The 26695-nt window shown below is 42.1% G+C and overlaps 1 protein-coding gene across 6 annotated transcripts in view; it reads right to left on the bottom strand.

Annotated features, from left to right (window-relative positions):
• NRF1 (nuclear respiratory factor 1) overlaps positions 1-26695 on the bottom strand; it is a 146080-nt gene that overhangs the window by 24851 nt on the left and 94534 nt on the right. Inside the window, exons 6-12 of one of the 6 annotated variants that reach the window (XM_043589518.1) lie at positions 24650-24808; positions 23680-23877; positions 22967-23068; positions 18998-19156; positions 16457-16614; positions 8835-8959; positions 1560-1982 (exon numbers count right to left, since the gene is read on the bottom strand). In XM_043589518.1, coding sequence (XP_043445453.1) covers positions 1897-1982; positions 8835-8959; positions 16457-16614; positions 18998-19156; positions 22967-23068; positions 23680-23877; positions 24650-24808 — 987 coding nt within the window. In that variant the 3' untranslated portion in view covers positions 1560-1896. Of the gene's footprint in view, positions 1-1559; positions 1983-8834; positions 8960-16099; positions 16375-16456; positions 16615-18997; positions 19157-22966; positions 23069-23679; positions 23878-24649; positions 24809-26695 lie in introns of those variants that run through there. The other 5 variants (XM_043589515.1, XM_043589516.1, XM_043589520.1 and 2 more) reach the window with 5 other exon arrangements.

The raw sequence follows: 26695 nt of genomic DNA, 5'->3' as shown, positions 1-26695 counted from the left end.
CCTCCTATATCTACTCTTTTATCCCTCTCGCTAAAAAGATCAATTTTTTTTTTTAAAAAAAAAAGGTATTCCAATGAGCGTAGTTGAGATCAAACGAAACTAGGGAAACACATTTTTACAGGTTTTTAACAGGGTCAAAGAAAAGTAGCAAGGTGAAAAAGGTGAAGACGACATACTCAGTGTGAAGGAGAAGACCGAATTTTGTTTCCAAAGGAATTCAAAACCTGATTTGGCGGCTGATGCGGGTAGTAAAACGTGCACTTGTCTTACAGTGTAGCAAGACTGAGTGGGGCCTTGTAGTTGTAGGACATTCATGTTGATGAGTCTTAAGGGGGATCCCTGGCTGCAGGACTGTTGCCAGGGCCGGGTCAGAACAAAGAGGGACACGTGGCACCGCGAAGAAATGAGAAGGGCTGCTCTTTCTGTAAGTATAATGTTAACGCCTTGTAATCAGCTTTAATTTTGAAACAGACCTAGCCTTCTAGTCCACTTCTCTCCGTTGAGGGCGTGAGGCAAGTAGGCAGCCGCAAGTCTCAGCCAGGACAGCACAGGCCCCAGTGGATGGTCTCTGGGTGTCGGGCAAGGGAGAAAGATGCATTTTCCAAACTGTCTGGTGGAACCCAATCAAGGGCTGGAGGCAGAGCCAAAGGGAAGGCCCGGTGAGGAGCAGGGGAAGCAAACCGGCCACCAGCTAGCTCAGGGCAGAGATGCACATTCCCCCGAGCACTTTCTACCCCCTTGGTCTCTATCTCCCTAGAGGCAGGTGGGAATGTTGCAAGAGTGCTGGCATAAGTCGAATGGCTGCAGGAGGGCTTGGACAGAAGCTTCTAAGGGGTGAGGAAACAACTCTAAAGCTGGGTTTACCTCTTTGGGAACAGCATGTGCTTCTCCCGCAAACAATGTCCCCTGGTTCTAAGTAGCAACCCCTCCTCCCCCCAGCTGAATGAAAATAAGAAAACATGTTCACTAATTGCAAGGTGATCTGCTCACTGGAAATACTAAAATTTGATAGCTGACCACTGAATGGTTCTATAATTTCTGCAACTGGAGAAACGCAGACCTATGGGCTCCCCCGGACTTAGCAAAGCGAGCTCTCACACATGTGGAGGGGAGGACTGCTGGACAGCGGAGCACTTGGCATCAGAAACCACCAGAGCATCCCTATCGCCGGGAACAGGCTGGGGCAGGCGGGCACTGTGGCCAAACCAGACAAAGGCAAGTAGCTTCTACCAGGGATGGGGAGAGAGGCCTGACATTCCCTAAATTATTTGTTCAACACCGGGAGACAGTCATCACGCTGTATTTGTGGAGTCCAGGCAGAAGCTGGCTCACATCACAGGGAGGCAGCATAACTGAGTGGTGTGGAGACAAACTGCCTGAATTCAAACTCCACTTCTGCCACTCTCTCTGTAAACGTGGCCAAGTCACTGAAACTTTGTGTCTCAGTTTCCCCATATGTTAAATGGAGACAATAGTGTTTACCTCAGAATAGGGTTATTCTGAGTTTTAAGTAAGTTCATGCATGTGAAACACTTAGCAGAAGACTTGCACATAGCAAGCATTATATAAATGTTTATTAAATAAAGTTAATAAGACAATGGAATTGAGATACAGAATACAAGGCCGATAGTGGGAATGCAGATTCCTAGCTTGGAGTACTCTGTAAGTGGGGTGTGCCCCACCCTCATCTTAGTACAAAAAATGAAAATGAAGAAGTTGGGGTAAAGGAGAGAAATTAAAATTTCAAAGTGCAAGAACTGAGCCTCTATACAACTCTGCATACACAGAATGGACAGCCACAATTTCTTAATCTAGAAAGACGCACCTGGTTTGGTCTTAAGAAAATAAGCACGACTACAGGGACAGTGTTTCCTCCAGCAACAATTAGTGTCTCATTCAATTCATTGGGGCAGTATTAAGAGCACTTGCTTCCCACTTCTGGTCCATCTCTGTGATAATGAATACTCCCCACTTCCCCTGCCCTAGGGAAAGATGGGGCAGAAGGAGAGGAGAACACTTAGTTAAATTAAAAGAAAGCTTTAACACTGTATGTTAACTACACTGGAGTTAAAATTGGGGGGGGGGGGAAGGGTTAATTCTTCTAGATGAACTTTAAAATTACTGTAAAGGTCACTCCCCTCACAAACCTTTTTGGAATTCTGATTGAATTTTTTTCAAATTTGGAGACAGGACTTTCGCTGACAGCTAATAATAACAGCACGATAACAAAATACTGCAGTAGAAAGAACAAAATAAATAGATGGATGGAAATAGAAGATTCCCCATACAGTCAATTTAAGAATTCTGCATATGGGGGCGCCTGGGTGGCTCAGTCAGTTAAGCATCCGACTCTTGATTTCGGCTCGGGTCATGATGTCACAGTTCGTGGGATCGAGCCCCATGTTGGGTTCTGCGCTGAGCATGGAGCCTGCTTGGGATTCTCTCTCTCTCTCTCTCTCTCTCTCTCTCTCTCTCTGTCCCTCCCCTGACTTGCTCTCTCAAAATAAATAAATAAACATTAAAAAAAAAAAAGAATTCTGCATATGGACACCAATAGCATTTTTCACAGAACTAGGACAAATAATCCTACAATTTGTATGGAACCACAAAAGACCCCGGATAGCTAAAAAAAAATCTTAAAAGAGAAAAACAAAGCTGGAGGTATCACAATTCCAGATTTCAAGTTATACCACAAAGCTATAATAATCAAAATGGTATGGTACTGGCATAAAAATAGACACACAGATCAATGAAATAGGATAGAAAGCCCAGAAACAAACCCACAATTATATGGTCAGTTAATCTTCGACTAAAGAGATAAGAATATAAAGACAGTCTCTTCAACAAATGGTGTTGGGAAAACTGGAGACAGCTACATGCAAAAAAATGAAACTGGACCGCTTTCTTTCACCATACACAAAAATAAATTCAAAATGGATTAAACACCTTCATGTGAGACCTTAACGATAAAAATTATAGAAATAAGGACAGGCAGGAATATCTCTGACATTGGTCGTAGCAGTATTTTTCTTTTTTTTTTAATAAAAAAAAATTTTTATGGCACAAAAACAGACACTCAGATCAATGGAACAGAATAGAGAACCCAGAAATGGACCCACAAACGTATGGCCAACTAATCTTTGACAAAGCAGGAAAGAATATAGAATGGAATAAAGACAGTCTCTTCAGCAAATGGTGCTGGGAAAACTGGACAGCGACATGCAGAAAAATGAACCTGGGCCACTTTCTTCTACCATACACAAAAATAAACTCAAAATGGATGAAAGACTTAAATGTAAGACAGGACGCCATCAAAATCCTTGAGGAGAAAGCAGGCAAAAACCTCTTTGACCTTGGCCGCAGCAACTTTTTACTCAACGCATCTCCGGAGGCAAGGGAAACAAAAGCAAAAATGAACTATTGCGGCCTCATCAAAATAAAAAGCTTCTGAACGGTGAAGGAAACAATCAGCAAAATTAAAAGGCAGCTGACGGTATGGGAGAAGATACTTGCAAATGACATATCAGATCAAGGGTTAGTATCCAAAATCTATAAAGAACTTACCAAACTCAACATCCCCCAAATAAATAATCCAGTGAAGAAATGGGCAAAAGACATGAATAAAACAATTTTTTTAATGTTTATTTTTAAGAGGGACAGAGTGTGAGTGGGAGAGGGACAGAGAGAGGGGAAGACACAGAATCCGAAGCAGGCTCCGGGCTTGAACTGTCAGCATAGAGTCTGACATGGGGCTCAAACCCACAAACTGTGAGGCCATGACCCGAACCAAAGTCAGATGCTCACCCAACTGAGCTACCCAGGTGCCCCATCTGTGGCGGTATTTTTCTAGATATGTCTCCTGAGGCAAGGGGAATAAAAGCAAAATAAACTACTGGCACTACATCATAATACAAAGCTTCTGCGCAGCAAATGAAACAAAACTAAAAGACAACCTGCTAAACAGGAAGATATAAAAGTATGTAAAATATGCTTAACATCACTCATCATCCGGGAAATGCAAATCAAAACTCTAACGAGGTACTACTTCACACCTGTCAGAATGGCTAAAATTAAAAGCATAAGAAACAGTAAGTGTTGACAAGGATGTGGAGAAAAAGGAACCCTCTTGCTGCTGGTGGGAATGCAAACTGGTGCAGCCACGGTGGAAAATAGTACGGAGGTTCCTCAAAAAGTTAAAAATAGAAATACTCTATGATCCAGTAATTGCATTACTGGGTATTTATCCAAAGAATACAAAAGCACTGATTCGAAAGGATATTTGCACCCCCATGTCTGGTTATTATTTATAATAATATATGGAAGCAGCCTAAGTATCCATCAATACATGAATGGATACAGAAGATGTGGTATATACACAACGGAATAATGTTCAGCCATAAAAAAGAATGAAATCTTGGGCCATCTGGGTGGCTCAATCTGTTAAGCGTCCGATTCTTGGTTTGGCTCAGATTGTCCTATCACGGTTCAGCTTGTGAGATGGAGCCCCAGGTCAGGCTCTGTGCTGACAGTGCAGAGCTTGCTTGGGATTCTCTCTCTTTCACTGCTCCTCCCCCACGTGTGCGCATGGCTCTCTCTCTCTCAAACTAAATAAATAAAACATTAAACAAAGAATGGAATCTTGCCATTTGCAACAACATGGATGGGTCTAGAGAGTGTAATACTAAGTGAAATAAGTCAGAAAGACAAATACCTTATGATTTCACTTATATGTGGGATTTAATAAACAAAAGAAATAAATAAAGGGGGAATAAATAAAGGGGAGACAAACGAAGAGGCCGCCCCCCCGCTTTTTTTTAAAGATTCTCTTAGCTATAGAGAACAAACTGGTGGTTACCAGAGGGGAGGTGGGTCAGAGGATGGGTGAAGCAGGTAAGGGGATTACGAGTACACTTATCGTGATGAGCACTGAGTAATGTACAGAACCGTCGAATCTCTATATTGTCCACCTGAAACTAATATAACACTGTATGTTAACTACACTGGAATTAAAATAAACTAAAAAAAACATTCTGCATGATAAAAATGGCATTTCAAATCAGTTTAGAAAGGATGGATTTCAACCTTTTATGGAATAAATGGTGCTGGAATAGATTATATAGGGGAAAAAAAATCAATTCAGATACCTACCTAATGCCATATTCAAAATAAATTCCAGATATTTCACAGTATTTAAAATAAAAAAATGAGACCATAGAAGAACTTCCATATAGATATTTATCTGATTTGGGGCCTATGCAAATGTAAAGGCAAAAGAGAAATAATTAAGGAAATAAAAATGAAAGTAACAGAAATAAAATAAAAATAAACTGAAAAAAAAAAAAACACCTATTTGCAATGTATACAATTAAAGGGGTTATAACCTTTAACATAGGATACTTTCTCAGCAGCTCTGGTGAGAGTCTTAATGGGACAATAGTTGAAACAGATGATCCCCATTACCTTTATTGATTAACTATGAACTATCTGCTTAGTTCCCCCACGCCCATCTAGCTTTGAGGAATAGAAGACGGCTGCATGAATATACAATAAGATCTCAGACGTAACAGCACCTCAGAAGAGGTGCCCAGGTGCCAATATAATTCCTATTTTTAATTATTTTTGCTGAAATAGGAAGGCAGAAAAAAGATGTGGGAGATCTGGTTCCCTGAAGATTGCTATCCATGGGTGGACGGTCAGGTGAGAGGTGGTTATCACTCAAAGAGCTCCTCAATCCCTGTGTGGGCCTGCCTTTAGAGACTGTACAACCTTTTATATTAAGATGTGGGGGGCTGGGGGGAGGGCCAAGGAACCACTGTGAGAAAAAGAAAGGAAAAGAAAAGAGGTAAAGGAAGGCGCTCACGGAGAGGCCTTTTCCAGTCTTAGGCAATTCTATCTGCACTTCAATGAAAAGAAAGCCGCCTGTGAAAAGCTTTACTTTGAACTAAACCATGAGATTCCATGAGACCAAAAACTCATTTAGTGCTATAGAAAAAGGAGGAGCATAAAATAAAGTAATACTAGTGCTTGAGTAGTCAGTCCCCTTAGTGTTGGGGCAGGGTAGAGTCCAGAAAACAGGAGATGTCTACAGGGTGCAAGGTCTCTGTCCAATCTGCCTTGGTGACCCAGAAATTAAACTTCTGCCATGCATGCATGGGTTATCTCTAACTCGCACACCACCGTCCTACAGGACACTGCTTCATATCCTTGTGCTGCCTGGCCATCTCTCACCAGTTACTGTACTCTATCAAGCTCCACACCCAATGGTTCTCCATCTCAGAAGACACAAAAACTCCTCTGCTTCAGGCACAAACAATATCCAGATTGCTCTTAGAAGGGCTGTCTGCTATGGTTTTATTTTAAAACATACTGTGGAATCTGGGATGTATTTCTTTTTCCCTGCTAGTGGTGTTTCCAGATAGCACACTGTTCTGCTACCATCTGGTTCTTCCTGATAATAAACCTTTCCTGATAATCAACTTGGTCTATCGGCTGACCCCATAAGGTTGCCATCACAGAAGTGACAAACTCTGGCAAGACAACACGGTCTGAAAGAACGATGAAAAGAGAATCCCTAAAAGACTACCCAGAAACCAAATTGGCTAGTTACATGGGAAAAATTTGGTTCTAGTCCCACAGCAAATCCTACAGCACTCTGGGTGAAATGTCAGAAGACAGAAGGAGCGTCAGAATTATTTGAATCATACCCAATATTAGAGTCATTTTCTGGATTCCCAAGGAAGAGATGAAACGATCGGCCTTTGCCTAAAATTGCTGGAGTAAGGCGCAACTCAATGGCCTGATTTGACACAGAAAAGCTGTGCCGAGAAAGTGCTAATTCCAACCCTCAAGTCTTAGTTCAGCACATGTCAGTGGTCACAAACTGGGGATGGTATTCTTTGGGAACCACTGGCTTTTAGGATGTAGACCAGAGCTTTCTCTTATCGCAAACACACAGCCAAAGACGTGAAATCAACCCAACGGACTCACACAACCCTAAGGCTACGGAAAAGAGGCAGCTTCTAGGAATCAATAGTGGGTGTGGCTCAGCTTTCCTCCCACACGGCCGGCCGAATGGATCTATTTGGCCCGAGACCCACAGGGTCCAAATACTTACATATAAATTCATCTGAAAAGGTGAGGCTGAGAAGGAGCCAGAACGATAAAGCTGTCTGTTCTCCTTGCCCAGACAGGTCAAGACCATTAGAAAGGATAACAGTCTCCTATCAAATGCAGGCAGAGAAGGATCTGTAGTAGTTCCATTGTAAATAACAGCAATTTGCACTTCAGAAGAATGTCACATAGCCAGATGTCCTATCTGTTCAAGGTAGATTAGGACTCAGATGAGGAACAGTGTAAGGTGAGGAAGTAGGGGTAGGACTCTAGCTAAAGAGGGAGGTTTTCCTTACTTCGTCCTGTGGTCCATTTCATCCTGAACATACACGGCTGGAAGATGCCCTTTATCCTGCAGTGTTCTGGTTAAGATCAAGCCTATCCCTGTTAGGGTTAGTTCATGGAAGCCCTAGCCCTACAGAAAAAGCAGACTATAATTGTAGTTTTTTTGTTTGTTTGTTTGTTTGTTTGTTTTTTTTAGGAAAATGATTCTCAGAAGCCACAGTGGCTCTTTACATTTCTTGTGTTAATTCTTCTTTGGGTGACATACACAAACACATTCCTCTTCCCACTTCCAAAGGAGGACACAACTTGGGGTCTTTCTTCAAAGACTTTTCCAACTAACTCTTTTCACTGATGAGGGACCTATCCTTTAAAAAGTTCCAGGCACTTTTCTTTCAGCTACTAATGTCAGTAAGGAACTTTCTGCCTAAATAAAAGTATGTTATTATTTATCCTCTTTTTAGGACAAAAGAAATTTCCAAAAACCATGGAGTACTTAGTTTGTTCTACTTAACCTAGTAGAGTAGTAGCAGTACCAGCAGTGTATGTATGTATGTATATGCATATGTACATATGTATATATACATATATGTGTATACATATATACGCACACACACACACACACATAGATACATACATACACGTTTCATTTTAAAAATTCAATAAATAATCAGCCAAATGGGGCTGGTCCTCCGTTTTGACCCAGAGTTCTGAGGCACTTCCCAGGGCAGCCCAAGTCTTGGTAACTGACTTCTGGAGCCTGCCGAAGTGGACCCAAAGAGCTGGGCTGGAGCTGTAAATTTTTGCCACCATATTTCTATGAACTTTATCCCTTTTGTTTATTCAGGAAGTCACCAATATCCAGGTAGTCAAAGAGCTGGGAAAGAAGGGAAGGGTGGGCGTGTGTAACTGGCTAAATCCAGAGGTCCTTGGTGAGGACACATTTAACAGGATGCAGACTCAGAGCACCAACCAGAAAAGTGCCCTCGTCACAGCTTGCTGGCTGATCTGTGTGAGATGGTGGTGCCTTTCTCAAGATGGAACGTTCTACCCTACCACAATGCACCCGCCCATGGGAGGACCTCTGCTATAGCAGAGGACATTGATCTACCCCATGGGAGAGTAAAGGACAAAATGTGGCCCGTGGCAAATTTTAAAGTACCTCTTGGTAAGTCCTGTCACAGCAAAACAGTTTTCAAATGAGCATTTCAGTTAGATATGCGTTATCATGGATTTTTTTTTCCCCCTCAGAAAACCCCAAGTCTCCTCCTAGTGAAAGGAATCAGAGGCTCCTAGAATTTTCCTAGGCATCAATTGCCTATCAATAAAGAAAAACTCAAATCAAAGCTCAACCTCTTTCTGAAGGGTCTGCTGTCAGTCATGTCATGAAGGTTTAAGTGGAAACGGGGAAGACATTCAATAAAATATTTATGCTCTCTTACCATTAGCATCTTGGACTCCAGTAAGTGCTCCGACAGCTGCTGCGGTTTCCCCAGACAAGACGATCTGTCCCCCTCCTTGCAAGGTAGCCTCGGCCAGTGTGGCGACAGCATGGGCGGCGGCTTCGCTGTGGGCACAGGAACAGGAGAGGGGGACGTGTAAGTTGGATAAAGGTACAGCACTGCAGCAAGACAAACCATCCTTCCAACCCTTCCTTGGATCTCTCTACTGACTCCATGGGTATGAGCCTATCAGCGAATACTGGAGTCCACTGCTGCTGGGGAGAGCCAGGGGAATTTTTAAATGGTAACAGTAAGTAGCTAGAGAAACCCCAAGTCTTACAGATTTAAAGAGCTAATGTGAGATTTTCTTTAAATCTAGGAAACGGGTGTTTGAGGACAGAAGGCACTCACTGCCAGTGGAAGGTATGATCCACATTGACAGCGCGAAAGCCTTTCTGGTTGGTAATTACAAGGTTTTCTTGTTCTCTTTTCTCTTTATGGCAACACTAGGCAGATTACCTAAAACTGCCCTTTTGGGGACACTCACTTTCGAATGTCCCCTCTCTGTAAAGAGAGCTTTCATACTATTCTTCCTTTCTGATCTTGTCTCCAATAAACTTTTGCCTGCTGCTCAAAAAAACCCCAACAGACAAAACAAAAACTACCCTTTTGTAGCCGAGGACGACAGTACGAGGAGTCAACAACGTGGACCGGCTATTCAATGAATATCAAATAGTAACAATGTGGTTTATATGCGCGACTTCAAGTACAAAGTAATGGCTAACACCCTAACATCCTGCAAAGTCTAGGTTTTCTCTTTGCCTCACTATACATGTGGGCAGTGTTAAATTAAGGCTTGAAATTTTAAATGATCACCATAAACCCAAACTCCCAGCCTCTAGAAACACAAAGAAACAATAAAATCTCCCTTCCTTGCAAACACTTTGCAGAATAGAAAGGTATTAACCATCTGTTTATAGTGAGCACTATTCTGGCAGTTTGTATCCTATTCTCCTTTCTTCTTGTGATATGCTGGTCCCAAATGCACAAATACCCATTTTTATTGATTCTATGATACCACAAACTAAAAATGCACCATTATTTTATGTGCCAGCAAGCAAGGAAAAAAAAAAAAAAAGCCTGACAATTGTAGTACTGTGGTTTACCATTCAAATTTCAGAGATGTTAAAATGTGAAAGAAGCAGAAATTCAGCACCTCTCCTGGGAAAGTGTCCGCTCCCACTCTGCACGATTCCTGAAGGAGTATCAAACGTGGGCTCAGAGTGGAGGAGGTGGTGCCATTTAGTTTAGCAGCAGGGGGGGCAAAGGCCTGGATTTGACACCAAATAAGCCAGATGAATAAGCTTTGCTCTGAGTTGCAGACTTTGCCTAACTCTGGCAGGCACACTTCGTGGTCACAAGCTGTAGGCGGGGTTGGGTGAGGGACTGTGGACCGGTTAGGGGAGACGTGTCCTGACTATGGGCAAAGCAACATGTACCACACTCAGTAGTGTCACTTTCATTTAAGAAAGCCAGCAGATACAAGTAAAGCAACTGACACTCTCATTTCCCTGGGGGAATAGAAGGATTCTAGGAAGCAGTCAAAGAAACCCAATGGGTAGAAAAGTCTCATTAAATAGAATATTCCCACTCTCTTCCTAACTTGACTTAATTTTTATGTCTGTGTTCAAGCTATCTTTTTCTGATAATAAAATACATGCGGAAGGCTTGTAAAAATTTCATTAAGTATAAAAGAAACTTTAAAAATATCACAGACATAAGTTATTTCCTTCTAATCTTAAATACAGCTTTAAACAGCTAATAATGAGGATTACACTTACTGCTATAAAAGCAGTTTTATAGCCTGCTTTTTTCACCTAACATTGTTTCCCCATGTAAACATTCCGACCTTTATTCAAAATAATAAATAAATTAAAATTGCTGATCCCCCTGCTTTTTTTCCTAGTCATTTATCTGTGGCAACTTTTAATTTCCAGGCTTCCTTTGACTTAGTTCAAGGTTATAGTTATGTATTTCAAATTTATTTGCTTCCTTCATAAATATTATATATACTTATAATAGTTGTGAATAATATTTATATTTATTACATATTTTTATATATTTATGAATAATATAAATATATATATATATTTTTAAAGTAATCTCTACACCCACTGTGGGGCTCGAACTCACAACCCCAAGATCAAGAGTCCCATGCTCCCCTGAGTCAGCCAGGCGCCCCCATTCATAAACATTTGGGGACTAACTGAGCCTGAGCAAAAAGCTCACCAGTCATGGAGTGCACGTGCAGTCCGTAAAAATTAAGATCACCCTCCACTCAGAGGCACACTTCTTGGTGATGTGATGTCCAAAGCCAGTCATTCCACGGTATCTATAACATGAATTTAGAACTAAAGGGGACCTTTGATCTGGAATTCCTACCAAGGCTATTCTTTACACTTTACATGGTAGACTTTAATTTCAAAGTCCTTCAAGAGTTTTTATTAGACATAGTAAAATGAGTGATGATTTAGTGTCTACATCCTTAATCTTTAATATTTTTCTAAGAAACTTATGTCAAATAACACTACCAGCCAAGTTTACAGTACCCAGGTGTCATTGATTAATGACAAAAATATTTCATACTCTGGCCTGAGACTTCCTAGAAAGCTGAAGAGTCTGTTCTTTCCGAAAAGCTGCAGCAGTGTGGTATTTGCAAGAAGGAAGCTGTATATGAAAACTGCTTGTATGGAAATACTATCTTTGTTTACACGTTACCTCGGTGACTGTTCATTCCCCAGTTTTTATCACAATGTGTATAATTTTATTTCTGTGACCATCAAAGGTGACGTCCTGCCAGTCTTGGAACTCCTGGACACGTGTTTGAGGTCATTTTTTCTTTTTCTTTCTTTTCTTCTTTAAATTTTTTACATTTATTTATTTTTTGAGAGACACAGAGAGACAGAGCACAAGTTGGGGAGGGGCAGAGAGAGGAGACACAGAATCTGAAGCAGGCTCTGAGCTGTCAGCACAGAGCCTGATGCGGGGCTCGAACTCACAAACCGTTAAGATCGTGACCTGAGCCGAAGTCGGATGCTTAACCGACTGAGCCACCCAGGTGCCCCGAGGTCATTTTCTTTAACATCTTTCTAAAATATGTTTGGTAGAAGAAAGGCTGTGAACGAGCAGAACCCTAGTGCAACCTGGGAGCAGCAGTCCAAGGGGGATGACAGGCCCGTAGGCCAGCGAGGTCAGTTATTTCATCGGCTGCCAGAGGCCAGAGGCAAAGCAGCGAGGGAGGGATCTTTTCCATGGGGGCATAAAGACAACTGTGACTCCTGTGGTCAGCAGGCCTTCATTTCCAAATCTACTTTAAAACCGCTGACACGAGATTTCATGGAGAGAGGGCAAACTTACTGCTAGAAAAAGATGACCTTTACTTCTAAGATGAAGAGGGATGAAAAGGGCTTTAAGCTACCGCTTCACACGTTTTTGACAAATATGTCTAATTTTAAGTCAATAGTACTTTCATTTAAAAAAAAAAAACAGTGAATTTTTCCTCAAAAATATGATTCACTTTTTTTTTGAACCCAGTGTCTTCACAGCAAAAGAAAAGCAACTCTAAGTTCCGGAACAAGAGGACTCAATGCGAGCCTTTGCTTTCCCATAGCGCCGAGTCACAGGAGACGGTAAAAATTGTCTTCGTGTCGACAGCACAGCGTCAATTTCTACTAGAGCAAATGTAGACTCAGTCTATGAATATTTATCATGTATCTGTATATGCAAGGGCTGTACTGACTTAAATTTACTTGTTTAAGAGGGAATATAATCCAGGACAGCTTAACCAACACACTGAAACATCAAATTAATCTTTTTATCGCAACAAATCCCATGATGATTTCACTTCCTTTCCCCTCTGGTTGTTTGGCCGAATACTTTTTTTTTTTTTTTCCCAGCTGTAATGCTCTGCACTTCATTTGTTCACTTTGATTCTCTCCCCATCTCCTTTCTAAAGATGATTTATATGTATTTTGAAAATAATTAAAAAATTAACCAGTTTCCACATTTTGAAATGACTGTTTCTCCATACCTCTTTGGATTATTTACAATGCCAGGGTGGGCTGTTTGAGCCCGGGGCCCTTGTTCCGACTTGTTACACAAAACTCTTTTAAACAGCGTGGCTGAAAAACAGGTCTGTCCTGCATCTGTCCTTATCCCCATCTCCCCTCCAACAGGTGAAGGAGCTCCTCTGCCTTCTTATTCCGCACCTGCCATGCTGTGCGGCTTCCCTCTCTCCCCTCACTCTGCGCCCACATCTGCCGCTTACGGCGCAGCGGAGGGCAGGTGGTCAGTAAAGAACCATCCTTGTTCCAGCATGGAACAGCTAGAAGGAACCAGCGCTAAGAAATCACTTTGTTACCATGGGAACAAAGGCTGGATTTCTCCGTGTAGTTCTAAGATAATTTCCAGCAACAAATTCTGTGGTGAGGCTGGGAGTATCACCTCATCCCACAAAGCAGCAAACACCAAGGGTGTGTGTCTTAAGTCCAAACTTCCTGCCACTGGCCAGTGGGTTACCTCTCTTGGAATCAGAAGGCCCCTAGCAGCCTGCTACAGTCTAGTCTTCGTTGCCAGGCTTGGTTTCTTCACCCCCAGCAGAGGCTGCAAAACACCATCCCCCAACACTCACTGGGTTCTGAACTGATTGCAAACAGATTTCAACATCTTTACTCCTCCTACGTGCCACAGTGAACCATGTTCTCCTTCCTTTGGAGTAAACACTATAGCCACCGCAGCTGCATCTGAGTTTGTTAACAAGCCCTCAGGGGAAACCATTACTCTCTTTGCCTTTAGAAATAAGCCCTGCTCCTTACACTAAAGGGAGCCAGAATGGGCCTCATATTTTCCACTATGTGTAGGGTTCCCAGGACACTCACACTTCACTGGAATATCCAAGGTGCTGGCTCAATGAAATCAAGTTTTGCTGGTCTTTAATGTTAGGCTCCATGCCACAGTAAGGGGTTACCAGGCCAGAGGGAGGTTCCTACCCTGGCCACGGCTTTTTTAGGAAGTTTATTTGTGGTCCTTTCTCAAAGGAGTGGGGTTGGGCCAAAGTGTAAGGGGTCAAATAAGACTTTCACGTTATTGAAAAGCCACATGGTTCAATGGGCTAAGAAAAAGAGTTTCAATCCCAGGTCACTTAGAGTACCCCTGGGTGAGTGCATGTGTGTGTGCGTGTGTGTGCGTGCACACGCGCGCGCTCGTGCACTCCATACCTAATCAACCACCAAGTCTGGCCACACTCCCTTCAAACTCACTTTACCGCCACTCTTACTACTTTAGTTTCCAAGTCTTTAACAAACCACACCTGGCCCGCCTCCTCCTAACTGACCTTCTATTGCTAATCTCTTCTCATTATAAGCGATTCTGAATACACAAAATTGAAAATACAACTTAAATGATAACCCTCGGGTGCCTGGCTGGCTTAGTTGGTAGAGCATGTGACTCTTGGTCTTGGGGTTGTGAGTTTGTGCCCCACGCTGGGTGTAGCGATTACTTTAAAATAAAACCTTAAAAAAAATGAAAAATACATGGTAACTAATTCCTGAAGTGCTAACTAGGGGCTGTGTACTTCGATGAGAGTTTTATTTACATCATCTCCGTGAAACTTTTTAAATTCCATATGATAAGAATTAGCCTTATAATGATGAGGAAACCAAGGCCTAGGGGTTAAATTTCTCAAGATCAAATGGCTAGTAAGTGGCAGAGCTAGAATTCGAACCTGAATCTATGTGACCTCGGAACCTTCTTCTCAGCCACACGGAAGTGTGGCTTCTACACAGCCACACGGAAGTCATTTGTGCGTCAGCTTATCGAGGCTTTCTAGTTATTTATCACAACCAATCTAAACTTTGGCTGGCTCTTCTATTTTGGAGGAGGTGATCCCCTTCCTCTGAATTTCTGCAGTGCTCGTGGTGTGTACTACATGATTCAACAGTGCATTAAATTCGGAGGAATAGTGTTCACTAACTGTTTTACTGAAGTCAATTTCCCCAGTGTTAATAACATGGCTTCTTTGAGGGCAGGCATGGTATCTTAGAGCGCTGTTTATTTACAACCTTACCTAGCAGAGTGCAGGCATGTCCTAAGAGTTCAGTGACTGTCTGAGACTAACAACAGCTGCTGCACATAATGGTGGCAGCAGACCTACCGTATGCCAGGCACTGATCTACGGATCTCGCACGCATTGGCTTTCTCCGTTCTCACAACGCCCCTACCCAACAGGGGTAGCTGCTGTTTTTATCCCCATTTTACAGAAGAGGAAAGCCTGGGCACTGAGTTCAACTAAATTATCCAAGGTCAAACAGCTAAATGGGTGATGGAGTTGTAGCTTAAACCCAGATGGTCTGGCTTCAAGGCCCACACTCTTAAATATTGGTTAAAATGCCTGGGTCCGCGGGAAAATAAAATTATGTCCGCAATGAAGAAGAAAAAGAATGATGTGGGGATGATCTTTTCTGTCAACAGAACCAACAGAAGGAAACCAAGCAGGGAACAATATAATTTAGTTTTGGAAACCTCCAATCACCAGTAAGCCAAAACTGATTTCAGAAAGTCACTGATAAGGAAAACATTTCCTGGAAAGTCAGTAAAATCAGCTCTCAACATGGATTAAATGGATTAATGTCCCTAACAAAAAGTAGTTTCAGGGTGACTGGGTGGCTCAGTCAGTTATGCATCCGACTTCGGCTCAGGTCCTGATCTCACGGTTCGTGGGTTTGAGCCCTGCGTCGGGCTCCGTGCTGAAAGCTCAGAGCCTGGAGCCTGCTTCGGATTCTGTGTCTCCTTCTCTCTCTCTGTCCCTCCCCTGCTCACTGTTTCTGTCTCTCAAAAATAAATAAGTGTAGGGGCGCCTGGGTGGCTCAGTCGGTTAAGCGTCCGACTTCAGCTCAGGTCATGATCTCGTGGTTCGTGAGTTCGAGCCCCACGTCGGGCTCTGTGCTGACACCTCAGAGCCTGGAGCCTGCCTGCGTCTCCCTCTCTCTCTGCCCCTCCCCTTCTTTCACTCTGTCTCTCTCTCTCTCTCTCTCTCTCAAAAATAAATAAATAAATAAATAAATAAATAAATAAATAAATAAATAAATAAATAAATAAAGTAAATAAGTAAATAAATGTAAAAAAAAAAAAAAAAGGTGGTTTCTTTTGTAGAAGTGAAAGAATGACTAAAAGCAATTTGTTTTGTAGGGTAAATAGAAAATCAATCCTGAAGCTTCTTGCTTTATTATATCCTTTGGTCCCATTAAAAACACAAAGTCGTCAAACCTTGCGTTTTTTGGTTGGTTAAAGGGCACAGAACAGGAGAAAGGAAAAGGGATCACGGTCTCTTGACCAGCAGACGCGAGCTGGAAGTCAGAAGGCAGGACTGGCTGTGGGGGTGGGTGACGGAGCGCAGGAACGGGCTGGGAAAGGCTGGTGATAAGTCAAATGACGATACTCCGTGGGCTGAGAGGATTAAGCTGCGACTGCCAACTGTGACAAACTGAAGTGCAACATTTCTCTTTACAACCTACAGGCAGGGGCAGATCCACTGTCCTCATCTAGTCCCCCACCCCTGCCTCCACCTGTTGAGTGCCATGGTGACTGTAGCTCCCTGTTGCATCTCCTGAGAAGCTGCCACTGCGGCCTCTGCCAGTGACGCCACGGCCTGGGTGGCCTCTGATGCTTGCGTCGTCTGGATGGTCATCTCACCTCCTTGTAACGTGGCCCAATTTTGTTCCACCTGAGGCAGAGAGGACACGATAGTAAAGAATCAAAGTCACAAAAGGCTTATGATACATTGCTATGTGCTCAGCCAAATACAGACACATTTTTAAATTAGCATGACCTACAATGTACAGAACAGGGTTTTTAGTATGCTATCTTTTGTGTATGAAAAGGGGGGTATTAGAATATATATTTGAATTTACTTATATTTGCATAAAGAAATTTGGGAAGGACACAAAAGAAACCATTGAAATTATTTTCCTTGGTGTGTGGGGGGGGAAGGGAGTTGTGGGAATAGGTTGGATAGGAGACAGAAAGCAAGATTTTCCAATGTGTACTTTTAAAAATATCTGAGACATATCAATGTATTACCTATTCTTTTGAGTTCTTTTGAATAGGTAATACATTGACATGGCTCAGATTGAAAATTTTGACTAAACCAAAACATTTAAAAATTAGCATTTTTGAATAGACAATAAATATAATTTTGAAAACATTCAAATGGTACCAAAGGGCACATAATGCCAGTACTCCAGACCTTGAGTACAGAGGTGACTACTGTTCCCTATTTCTTGTGTAGCTTTGCAGGGATAGTCTCTTTATATGCAAGCTTATTTACACACACACACTCACTATTTCCCCCTTCCTAAAAAATATAAATGGCAGCATATTCTTTGTTATCTTTTTGTACCTTGCTATACATCTCTGAAATGATTCTATTTTGGAATGTATAAAACTGCTTCATTCATTCGTGATTCATAACAATGGCTGCAAAGCATTGTATTGTAGAGGTACACCATGATTTATTTAACCAGCCATCTTTTAAAGGGCATTTAGGTAGTTTTTAGTCTTTTGCTATCACAAGCAATACTGGGATGGATATCTTTACGTCCTATGTTGTATATTTTTGGGGAGTCTATTTATAGAATGAATTCTTAGAAGTGGGATTGTATATCAGTTACGCTGTATTTTAATTTTTGATGGAAACCGCCAAATTCAGGAAACAATTTTTTTTTTTTTTAATGTAGCAAAAACTGCTTGCCTTTTAGTCGGCGGGGAGGGGGGTAGAATTATGAAGAAACAAAATGAAACAAACAAAAAACTCTGGTGACAGGACAGATCAGATTTCAGGTGTGCAAGATTTAGCACAGGGGTTCTCAGCATCGGCACGATTAACATTTGAAGCCAGACAAGTCTTTGCTGTGGGGGGCTGTCCTGTGCCATGCAGGACGTTTAGCAGCATCCCTGGCTTCTACCTACTACCAGATGCTAACAGCACCCTCCTCGCTCATGAGAATCCAAAACATCTCCAGATATTATCAAATGTCCTGGGTGTGTGGCGGGCGGTGCCCTAACTGAGAACCACATTTAGAGGTTTCTCAGTCCTAGATACTCGTGTCTAGCTACTTCAGTCGGTTTTGCTCGGTAAGTGTTAGCTGATGAGTTATTCCCCCTCAAAAACAAAAAGCGGCAGGGACAGCGTGAAAGCAATTTCTATTCGAAAATATGGAAGGTGGCAAATCAATCAGCTCGGGTACAATGTTTCTATGGACTCGGGTCTCAGGACATTAGCTCTGCTTACTGGAGCTCTTGCTGTTCCTGATTCGTACTGCTTGGGCCCGGTGAGTGGAGACCTCGTGCCTCCTGCATGTTTACTGTGTCCCAAGCTTAGGAGAGGTAGAGATTTAAAATGCCTCCTGCTTCGGTTCTATGACCACACTTAGATTATGATGGTGCTTCTCAGAATGCCTGTCAAAAGCCTCCCAGAAAATGGGACACTCCTTTGAACTACCCTAGTTTTCGCCCTGAGTTCGCACAGGCAGTGGCTTGTGCCAGCAAAACTTCAGGGCCCGTCACTAAGAGGCAGAGACATCCCACTTCCTTCCCTTAGAGCTGCAAATTCGCCCACTTGGGAACTCACAAAACTCTTGCTTCCCGGGAGTTAGTATCTCTTTGATTTCATTACTCCAGTGAGTGTCAGTGTAAATAACGCCACTTTCAACGGCAAGCTACACCGCGAATCCGCAGATGGTCTATGATTGCGCTCAAAACGTCAGCCGAAGCCGGCCAGCCCTGTCACCTTTTGCCATTAAACAGTCTTCCTCTTTCCAGATCTGCCCGTCTAGATTTTTGCCCATCCCACTGCAGAGCTTGGCCTAGTGCAGCTCTCCCAAGACTCAGACTCCAATGGTAGCAATTTAATGTATACACATTTAGTTACAACTGTATTTGCAGTAAAAATGGTATTAGAAAGTTGCCATATACAGTATACTTTAAGGAAGTTAAATTATATGGCATGAAAGATTAATGGATGGTGGCAAAGGGTAGAGAGGAAGTAGGAAGAAGAAGCAGACGAAGAGATTTCTATTCAGAATAATGGCAGGTGATAAATAAATCACTTGGGTGTTAACATTTCTTTGGAATTTCCTATTCTTCAGCCTCAGTGCTTTAGTTGTATTTGCTTGAGCTCTTGTTGCTCTCCCTTTCCATCTGTTGGGAGCCACTGTGTGGTTATCTATGCCGGATGTCACCATGTCCCAGAGAAAGGGCCCCAAGCCCTAGGAGGGAAAGATATTCAGAGGATGTACAGTTAGCATCAATGCTTTTCTGAGAGACCCACTCCAACGAGGCCCTCCAAACTGTGGTTACTCTTATCCCTCTAGCTACAGTGAACCCCGAGGCCCTTCCACGCTTTCCCAGCGCAGTGCGCTGCACGCACTCCTTTTGATAGGAACACAACTCCTAGCTTTGCTTCCCGTTCACCCTTCTAGTCTGAACTCAGGTGAGCCCGAAGGAGCCCAGACAACTCCACTCCCCTATGGTCCAAGGCTCAGGACCTCTCCTCTGTGTTCCACAGCACCCCAGGCTTGCTTCTACTAAATTCTTACCTCATTGCCATTGTGCTTTGGTATGTTTTTCTCTACCACCTACCTGTGTGCTCCTGAAGAGCAAGAGCAGCCTTTAATTTCCTGTACCTACAGAATCTATAGTACCTGGCATAGGGCTCAGAAAGTATACTGAATGGCAGGATGGAGAACGTATTCCTTTATTCATGTTTTCCTACTTGTTCTTTAGGCCTACCTGGATCTCAGTTAAACTGACATTCGTTTAAAAAAACCATCTAAAGTAAGTCGTGCTACTGTTATTGTTACGTGTTGATGGTTCAGTTTTAAATTCATGTCTCCGGGGTGTCTGGGTGGCTCAGTCGGTTAATCGTCCGACTCTTGATTTCAGCTCAGGTCATGATCTCATGGTTCGTGAGTTGGAGCCCCACATTGGGGCTGTCTGGCATTATTCTCTCTCTCTCATCTCTCTCTGCCCCTACCCCACTTTGCACTCTCCCTCTCAAAATAAATACACTTCGAAAAAAAAAAAAACACAACACAACTTTAAAATTCATGTCTCCAATGTCTTTGTACTTTGGTTTCTTCTTCTTCTAACAGAACCACATATACCATGATAATCAGATACCATTCTATTTCAAAATTTGACTTTCCTGCCACTTAAATGCAATTAACATCACCACTACCAACTGGTGGTCTTATCACACAACAGAGTAAATTCTCAAACTCATGTGCATTTGCAAATATGCCATCAAAACTGAAATTGTGTAAATACTTTGAAATCAACATAGTTTATTTCACAATATTTTGAAATTCTTTCCTTGTTCATTTCTAAATGTCTATGCAACTTGTTCTGTGTCCTTAATTAGTTTAAAGCTGCCTAAGGTGAGAGATTTTTTTTGTTTCTTTGAAACTACAGTCAACCCTGGAACAACACAGGTTTGAACTCTCTGGGTCTGCTTATAAGTGGATTTGTTTTTCAATAAACACAGTAGTACAGTACTGTAAGCGTGTTTTCCTTATAATTTTCTTAATAACATTTTCTTTAGCTTGTTTTATTGTAAGAATACAGGATACAACACATATAACATACAAAATACGTGCTAATCGATTGTTTATGTTATCAGTAAGGCTTCTGCTTGATCGTAGGCTATCAAATTTTGAAGGAATCAAAGTTGTACGTGAATTTGACTGCACAGGGGGATCAGCGCCCTTATCTCTCATGCTGTTCAAGGGTCAACTGTACTTAGAGTTATTGGGTATTCTGAGCACACAGAGTACTCAAAAAGAGTACTCAAAAAGATTTGGGAGACCATGTATTACCACAAGAGACAGGCCCCCAGTGTCCTTCTAATAAATGTAACTAAAGGTAACTAACTGGATTTTGAAGGCAGTGTGGTCTAATGGTAAGAGCTCCCTCTCACAGGCAAGGTTAGGATAACAAAATGACCTCACAACTTCTAAAAGTGTAGGTATCGTTTATTTTTGTAGAGTACTTTCTATTCCTTGGGAGAAAAGATGCTAAATAAAAGGCAGTAGGATGTTTTTACTGAGTCATCTGATGTAATGTTTCATTAACTTGATGTGGTCTTATCTGCCGTTAAGTAGTGAGGTATTTTGAGTAATTTCAGTTCTTACGGCTCACAACCGAGAGGCTAACAACCACGTCAACATCTAGGACAAATGAGAAGCCAAACAAATCACACTATAAAATGGAAAAGATCTTGTCACTTTCTGAGATAACCTGTCCTTCTTCTCTTTGTTGTGTGGGAGGAGTTCCTTTTTTTTTTTTTTTTTTTTAATCTGACTGAATTTGGGTGTGTACCAGCAGGCTCTTTCGGTCCTCCACCCACTTCTACAACAGATGACTTATAAATAATGTTAGTGTGCTGAAAAAGCCCTAGGTAAGTAACTGAGATTTTTTTTCTTTCTTCTTCATATTTTTCCGTGAACTTCTGAATGTGTTAATTACCACCATATATGTGAAGTTATTTAGTAAAATGGGCTCCAAAGAATTAGTCCCTAGAGAAGTGTTTTAAGAAACACAGAGTCACTTTCTTTAAATAGTATCACGAAACATCCAGTAGGGAGGAGATATGGTTGATAACTTTGAGTAAGTCAAAGAGTTAACAAATTCAGTAAACGCACCCACCGCTGTCTTTTCTCTCTCTTTCACACTTCAAGGAGAGCCCTCCAGTTTTAGTGTTTGGGGACTGACGAGTCTTTCCCTCAGCTATTCCATACTCTCACATGATGTTTATATGCTTCTAAAAGTAAATATCCTGTTGACTGTTACCTTTCTATACTGCAAAACCAAACGCTGGCTCCTGCCCCCAAACCTCAGACTCCCTAGCTGGAAACAATCTCTCCTGAAGGCATAGACCACTGTGCAGCATGTCCTACAGCATGGACCATGGTTCATTTCTGCAGACATTTCTCTCCCCCTCCAGACAGGAGCTTCTTGAGGAGCAGGGTTCCTGTGTAAATCAACTCCACGCATCTAACACATCATTGCGTTATGGCAGGGGCTCACTTCATGCTGGCTGACCGGGTAGCCCGGTTGTTTCTCTTCATCCCCCTAGCCATGAGACTTTTATCAGTTCTCTCCCTTTCCTGAGTTGCACAAGTGAAAATGACTCTGTGGTGTTCTGAGTGGAAATGCGCCATGGTTTTGAACAAGGGTGCCTTCAGCTTTATTTCTAACACTGCTCTTTGACATTTGTTCGCTGTTTTTTCCCACTTCACGGGTATACCACCCTGGTACCTTCAGGGGAAAAGCCTGCAGTGCCTTAACGAACCCTTTCCTGACCTTCACTGATGGCTCAGAGCTCAGAGCCTAGACAGCAGTTTCTAAACGTGTTACACAGCTCCGACACTTATTCTGTGACTTTGGGCAAGTCACCTAACCTCTACATGTTTCCGTTTTCTCATCTATGAAGGGAAGATGATAACAGAACCTATTCTTAATAGAGGGTTGAGCACTTAGTTTATCAAGTGCTCAGTTAAAGGTAGCTGCCTTTAGGTTAACATCCCATGGTTACCTTGATTTTGGCAGAGGAGTATTTTCTCATAAAGCCTTTTCAAAGGCATATTTAAAATGTAATAACTGATGACTACTGATTTACAAACATATTTATCCCCTCAAAGAACTCTTTGGTCAGCTCTAGTTTTAACGATCTAATTGTTAAAAAATTAAGCCCAACGATTAAATTCTTTGGGATTCACAGCATAAAAGTATGACACAGATGATCTCCTTTTGCTATGTATTATACAAAAATGCTATACTGCAAACGTAAAGTTGTAAGTTTCTGACTGGTCTAAATCATAAAGATCTAGGACTTTTAGTTATTATAATTCATATACACAGCATGAGCTACTCTGCAAAACTGTCATGGTCTGATGTTTCAAAAGGTTTACGCTACAGATGTGTAAGCTGCCTGGTGTCGTTATCTTCTGGACCCTAACTACTCCCTCACCTACACATTTAAGTATTTAAGCAGCTGCAGAACAAATCCTCTTTCTTACCTCTCCATCAGCCACAGCAGAATAATTCACTTGGGCAACAGTGACTGTGGTTGGCAATTCTGAAGCATCAGCCAATGTGGCTACTGTTGCCCCTGTACCAACCTAAAGAAAAATATGGAAAGCGAGATGTGTCAGCGGATGGATTCTTCTACCTTTCCTTTACTCAGGAGTCAAGATTCATTTAATCCACAATTCAGCACAGGTACTGGTTAATATGCTTTGTAACGTGAAATGAGTTTCTAAAGTCGTCTCAGACACTTACAGGAGTTCCAGAATTTTATTCCAACCAAATAAATCAATATTAGAAGCTATCATGTTTCACCATCGGTGCCCAGTATCAGTCAACCAACTTTCTACTCTTATCCCAATCTGAATTTTAGACATTCCCTATCTACTAACAAATTGCGTTTTACCTCAGAAGAGGTAATTTAGAAGGAATAGCTCCTAGCCCCTGACAGAATGAAAGCATAAAAAAGATGCCATTTTTTATAGTGCTTTGTTCGGGAAATGTCCAGAAAAGCTATCTTATAGCTCTGTAGCTAACAAATTGGGAACAATTTAAAATATTTTTTAAAAATAAATTTCAGATAGATCTTGAGGAGCTTTAAAAAGTTACATAAGGGTTTACATGAAGCAAACTTTCTCCAGTCTGAGGTGAGGTGCCCACCGGTCCACCTCAGAAACCACAGTTTCGTAACCATAGTTTTACTCACCTGGATAAGTGAGACAGTGCCGTCAGGGTTACTAAAGGTCTGGACTACGGTCTGTGATGGTACAAGATGGGCTATACTGTGTGTGGTTGTGGCCTGTGTTTGTGTTTGCTGATCTTCAAAAGCATACAAAAGGTCCTCCCGCCCATGCTGTTTATAACAGTTTTTAACTATGGTCCGTAGTGCCTGGGTCCATGAAACCTGTCACCAAAAGACCAGAAAAGCACATTTAAAAAGTCACAAAGAATGTTGGTCATTCAGTCCCACTACGGAATAAGCAGCTGCTTATTTAACAAACCAAATCCAACCTATACAGAGTGAGCTCCCTTAGGCCGACTGTGGCACAAAGAAACTCGGCACTAAACGCCACAGATCTCCCACCGGTTTCCTTCCTGAGCAAAGTCTGGTTTAGGTTTTGGGTTTTATACCCCATCCTAACCTGAGGCCAACTCTTAAACTTCTCACAAAAGAAGCTTACTCTTTTGCCAAGAATTTTATGTTAAGATTCCCAATAAACTTCCAAGCTAAGAAACAAATATGCAGAAAAGGCAAGGGATGACAATTAGTTGAGTCCACCTTTTTAAAAAGTGTTGTCATCAGCCGCCTCCACCAACTTCACATCTAATTCTATTATTTACATTTTTCAACGGTGGTTCTTGCTAACCAGGAATAAGGACATTTCTAAGTCTTTGAAGTAATTAATGCTTTTTCCTGAAGTTTCTTCCGTTTTTTCCAATCATCTCATAATATAAAAACGGCTCCAAAAGGCAACTAGGCAGAAGGAAGTGTAAATTCAGGGACCCATCCCACGTCTACAGTGATGATGTGATGAATGGGAAAGGCTGCAAATCAGAGAATATCAGACTTCTTTTGGGAGATAGGTTCGACTATCACACACATGTTTTTAGGCTTTTTAGCATAGTTGATTCAGAATGGAAAAACAACAGGCTACTCAGGTCTGAGAAACCCTCACCCTCTGCTTTTGCTCTTCTGTGCGGACGTCGCTCCGGACGTTTGCCCACGGGATATCTTCAGGCCACCAGATGGGCTTGCAGCTTTCTTTGCCCCAGCCTGGTTTTCCCCGACCCGTGGAGTACTTGAGCATCTCTGGAATAAATGCCCGAAGCTGGGCCTAGAAGACAAGAGTGTGGTCATCAGCAGTCATGAAAGACATCTGGGATGTCTTTGTATCTTCCACCAAATTCTAAGATAATAAAACAGAGAGCTTTCCTGGAGGGTCCCAGAGAATTCCAAGATGTGAATGATGAGAACCCATTGTTTTCCACAGGTTACCACAGCTCCATGGGTGACTGAGAATTACACACGTGTGTGTGTATGTGTGTGTGTGTGTATGTTGGTAAAGTATACATTAAGCTGTATTTCACAGCCCCTACTTGTCCTTAGAAGATGAATACCTGCCCTCAAGTTTGATTTCTCCCTAAGATACTACTGATGATATTTTCCTCATTTCCCTTCTACAGTTTTCCATGCATTCAAGGTGTCTAACAAAGTCAACATGTTTTCAGTATTGTTCTGGAGTTAGGAACCTGGCAATTAGATAAGGGAAATAAGAGGTGAGGAGCAGGTAGGATCATCATTATTTGTAGGTGATAGGACTGTGCGTCTGGAAAACCCCAGAGAAGCAAATGAAAAACTACAATAAACAGCAAGAGAATTCAGGAAGCTGGTTGTTTACAAACAGGAAAATAAATAGGCTCTACTTAAAAAGGGAAAATGACCCTAAAGCTTTTCCCGAAAATTTCTAGTATGCTAGGCCAATGTCTGTGAGTCTGACATACAAACAGAGTCAAGCATATGTCATCTTAAACACATTATGGACTTCATGCAGATTTATTTTACACACTGAATCCAGACCAAGCAGGTGTTAAACCAGAGACAACGGCCATTCTTTATCTCCTGGCACAGTAACCATATTGAGTGTATACGTTGGAGGAAAGGGGAGCCTACTTTGTGAACATTCTTAATCGTCTGCAGTGATTTTTGGCAAGAGAAGCAACTAATCAAATTATAACATCCCTCCCCAGACCTACTGCTTTCCTTTTAACCCCTGCAACACTTCAGAGATAAGCAGCATCCTTCAACTAAGGACACACTCACACTGCCTCTATACCTAAAGACCAAAAGGATAAGACAATTTCGGCAATGAGTCAGACCCAAGGACATGGGCTTGCAGGTGTAAAAGAGGTGGGGGGGGGGGGACAGAAATGGAAATACGTAAGTATTAATGAGATAATGAGTGCAACACCACTTTTATACTGAAGAGCTTATTTAAATATCAGGTGTTCTTATTTGAATAATATTTTACCAGAAGATGATACCAATTCTTATATAATTATCATATCATATAATAATAGGGAATCATGCTTCCCTAATAAACAGAGCTCTGGTTGACGATATTTACACGGTCAATCCTTGTGCCCAGCCTGCCACTTCACCTCCCCGAGTCCGCCTCTCCCAGACAGTCTCCTGCCTACAGGATATGATATAATACACTCCATATATATTTGGCTCTGCGACATCAAGCAGCAGGCTAATAGAAATGTATCCGTTTGCAAACCCAGGCTATCAGCTGGCTCATGAGGTCATCTCTTCAGTTATTTTAAGAAAGTGCATCTCAAAGTCATTTTTCCCTTTATCTTAGTTTCCTGGGAGTGTGTCTTTTTCCAGCCTCAGACACATAGAGAAGGAAAAGGCTTAATCCTCACACACAATATTTGCATTTCCTCATATAAAAAAAAAAATGGCTTTCGTCCGTCTCTTTTCTTCTAATCCCATGAACAAACATTCTCCAAAAGGAGAGTTCTTTATATCTGTACCTAGCAGAGGCTGGAGATAATGAAATAAGAAGGCTATGGGGCGCCTGGGTGGTGCAGTCGGTTAAGCGTCCGACTTCAGCCAGGTCACGATCTCCCGGTCCGGGAGTTCGAGCCCCGCGTCAGGCTCTGGGCTGATGGCTCAGAGCCTGGAGCCAGTTTCCGATTCTGTGTCTCCCTCTCTC

Source organism: Prionailurus bengalensis, chromosome A2 (assembly GCF_016509475.1).
Source record: "Prionailurus bengalensis isolate Pbe53 chromosome A2, Fcat_Pben_1.1_paternal_pri, whole genome shotgun sequence".
Lineage (NCBI taxonomy): Eukaryota > Metazoa > Chordata > Mammalia > Carnivora > Felidae > Prionailurus > Prionailurus bengalensis.
The sequence above is the reverse complement of the archived record's forward strand: the minus strand, read 5'-3'. Positions and strand labels throughout refer to the sequence as shown.